We start from the raw sequence: 2163 nt of genomic DNA, 5'->3' as shown, positions 1-2163 counted from the left end.
TATATATTTCAACTTATTTTCTCATTAAAAATTTTACACTAAAAACCAAAATTCAAGACAATTAACATTAATGGCTACTATTGATTTCAAAGACATATAGAATTACTTTTTATATCATGCTACAATAATGTATCATTTTTATGTAGTATTTATCACAATATCAAAAGCATAAAGATTCAAAGATTGTAGTTTATTCAAATTAGCTGTTCTTTCAAATTTTTTAGTTGAAAAATTTAACCCATTTATAATAATTATTTTATAATATATACTATAGGCACAACTTGTGCACTTTTATATGGTTAGGTTGTATTATAACTTATAAAAAAAATCTAATTATAATAAGCAAAATGCTATATATTTAATTAAATATTTTTAGGACCTCCAGGGTGGCCAGGAGAAAAAGGAGACCGAGGACGAGATGGATTATTAGGACCTCGTGGATTTAAGGGAGAAAAAGGTAAATCAAAATATGTAGTTTTCGAAATTTTCATTATTAAATATTAAGTAAAAACTTTGAAAAATATTTTTAAATAAATACTGTATAAATATACTTAACCAAAGAATATTACAAATATTTTTATTCAAAAGTATCTAGAGAAATCTTTGATTATTAAAATAAAAAATTTCGTTAATTTTTTTTTTAAATGTTATTTTTCTTTAATCATATTCTTAAATTTTACCTTATAAAATAACTCTAAATTCAAGATAATTCTAAGGTTAATAAAAGACAATAAAATTATTTTATACATATGTTCTGTCTTAAATTTACTAATGAAATATTAGTTATTCTCACTTATAACACATAAATTAATATATTTAAAGTGTTATTATTTTAAATTAGGTTTTCCTGGTTTGGAGGGTCCTATTGGACCACCAGGACCAGGTGGTGATAAAGGTGAACCGGGATTAGAAGGAATGCCTGGCTTACAAGTAAATCATACAACAGAAAAAACTATATCAAATAAATAATAAGTAATCTATATTTTAAATGTTTAAAATTAATGACCAATTTTTAGGGACAACCTGGATTGCCCGGTAAAGATGGTATTCCTGGCAAACCCTGTGAATTCCAACCAGATTATTCAACTGGAATTCTATTGGTGAAACACAGTCAAAGCTCAGCAATACCAGAATGTGAGGCAAACCATGTAAAACTATGGGATGGTTTCAGTTTGTTGTACATTGAAGGAAACGAAAAAGCACATAATCAAGATTTAGGTAAATAAATCATAATAATAGTTACTTTTAATTATTTATGAATAAAAAAATTAAGGCACTAATTTATTTATTTTTTTGTTATAGGTTTTGCTGGTTCTTGCATACGTAAATTTTCTACAATGCCTTTCCTATTCTGTGATTTCAATAATGTTTGCAATTATGCTAGTAGAAATGACAAATCTTATTGGTTAAGTACCAATGCACCATTACCAATGATGCCGGTTGAAGAAGTTGAAATTCAAAAATATATTTCAAGGTAAGATAATATAATTTAAAACTAAATTGACGAATAACATATTTGTTAAAATACTTTATTAATTTAATTACTCATTGTAGATGTGTTGTTTGCGAAGCACCTGCTAACGTCATTGCGGTGCACAGTCAAGCATTGACCGTTCCTGATTGTCCCAATGGTTGGGAAGGACTATGGATAGGATACAGTTTTGTCATGGTTAGTAATTTTATATCTATTAATTTGCCTATTTTATCCTAAATTAAATATTTTATTTCGTTGAAAATTTGTAGCATACCGCTGCTGGTGCAGAAGGAGGAGGACAATCTCTAGCAAGTCCAGGTTCTTGTCTAGAAGACTTTAGAGCAACACCATTTATTGAATGTAATGGAGCACGTGGTACATGCCATTATTTTGCTAATAAATTGAGTTTTTGGTTGGCAACTATCGATCCAGAAGAACAATTCACTAGTCCACAAAGACAAACTTTAAAGAAAGATATGACTCGTAGTCGCATAAGTAGATGCCAAGTTTGTATTCGACGAACTTAAAGCTTCAAAATGTTAAATGTAGTCATATACAATTTTTTCTATGTATAAATTTTATTTTACTTTTATTAATATTATAATTAATACATTATTCGACATAGGTTAAAGTCGCCTGCATTAGTTTCGTATTATTAACAGGCATTTGTGTTCTTAAATAATATATAT

General features: G+C 27.4%; 1 protein-coding gene across 1 annotated transcript; it reads left to right on the top strand.

Annotated features, from left to right (window-relative positions):
* The first annotated feature begins 346 nt into the window (after window positions 1-346).
* On the top strand, window positions 347-2157 carry LOC126909804 (collagen alpha-2(IV) chain-like). The gene is made up of 6 exons (XM_050692223.1): window positions 347-457; window positions 842-930; window positions 1017-1218; window positions 1303-1474; window positions 1555-1669; window positions 1744-2157. Exons 2-6 carry the CDS (start codon window positions 916-918, stop codon window positions 1999-2001), a joined length of 762 nt encoding a protein of 253 aa, XP_050548180.1. The 5' UTR covers window positions 347-457; window positions 842-915; the 3' UTR covers window positions 2002-2157.
* The last annotated feature ends 6 nt before the right edge of the window (window positions 2158-2163 follow it).

The sequence above is a fragment of the Daktulosphaira vitifoliae genome, unplaced genomic scaffold (assembly GCF_025091365.1).
Source record: "Daktulosphaira vitifoliae isolate Bord-2020 unplaced genomic scaffold, ASM2509136v1 Scaffold_1356, whole genome shotgun sequence".
NCBI lineage: Eukaryota > Metazoa > Arthropoda > Insecta > Hemiptera > Phylloxeridae > Daktulosphaira > Daktulosphaira vitifoliae.
The sequence above is the reverse complement of the archived record's forward strand: the minus strand, read 5'-3'. Positions and strand labels throughout refer to the sequence as shown.

Excerpts from the sequence above, each read along its gene's own strand:
- LOC126909804 (XM_050692223.1), top strand. Across the intron at positions 1,475-1,554 it reads ATTCAAAAATATATTTCAAG|ATGTGTTGTTTGCGAAGCAC; the intron begins GTAAGATAATAT and ends TACTCATTGTAG. Across the intron at positions 1,670-1,743 it reads TAGGATACAGTTTTGTCATG|CATACCGCTGCTGGTGCAGA; the intron begins GTTAGTAATTTT and ends GAAAATTTGTAG.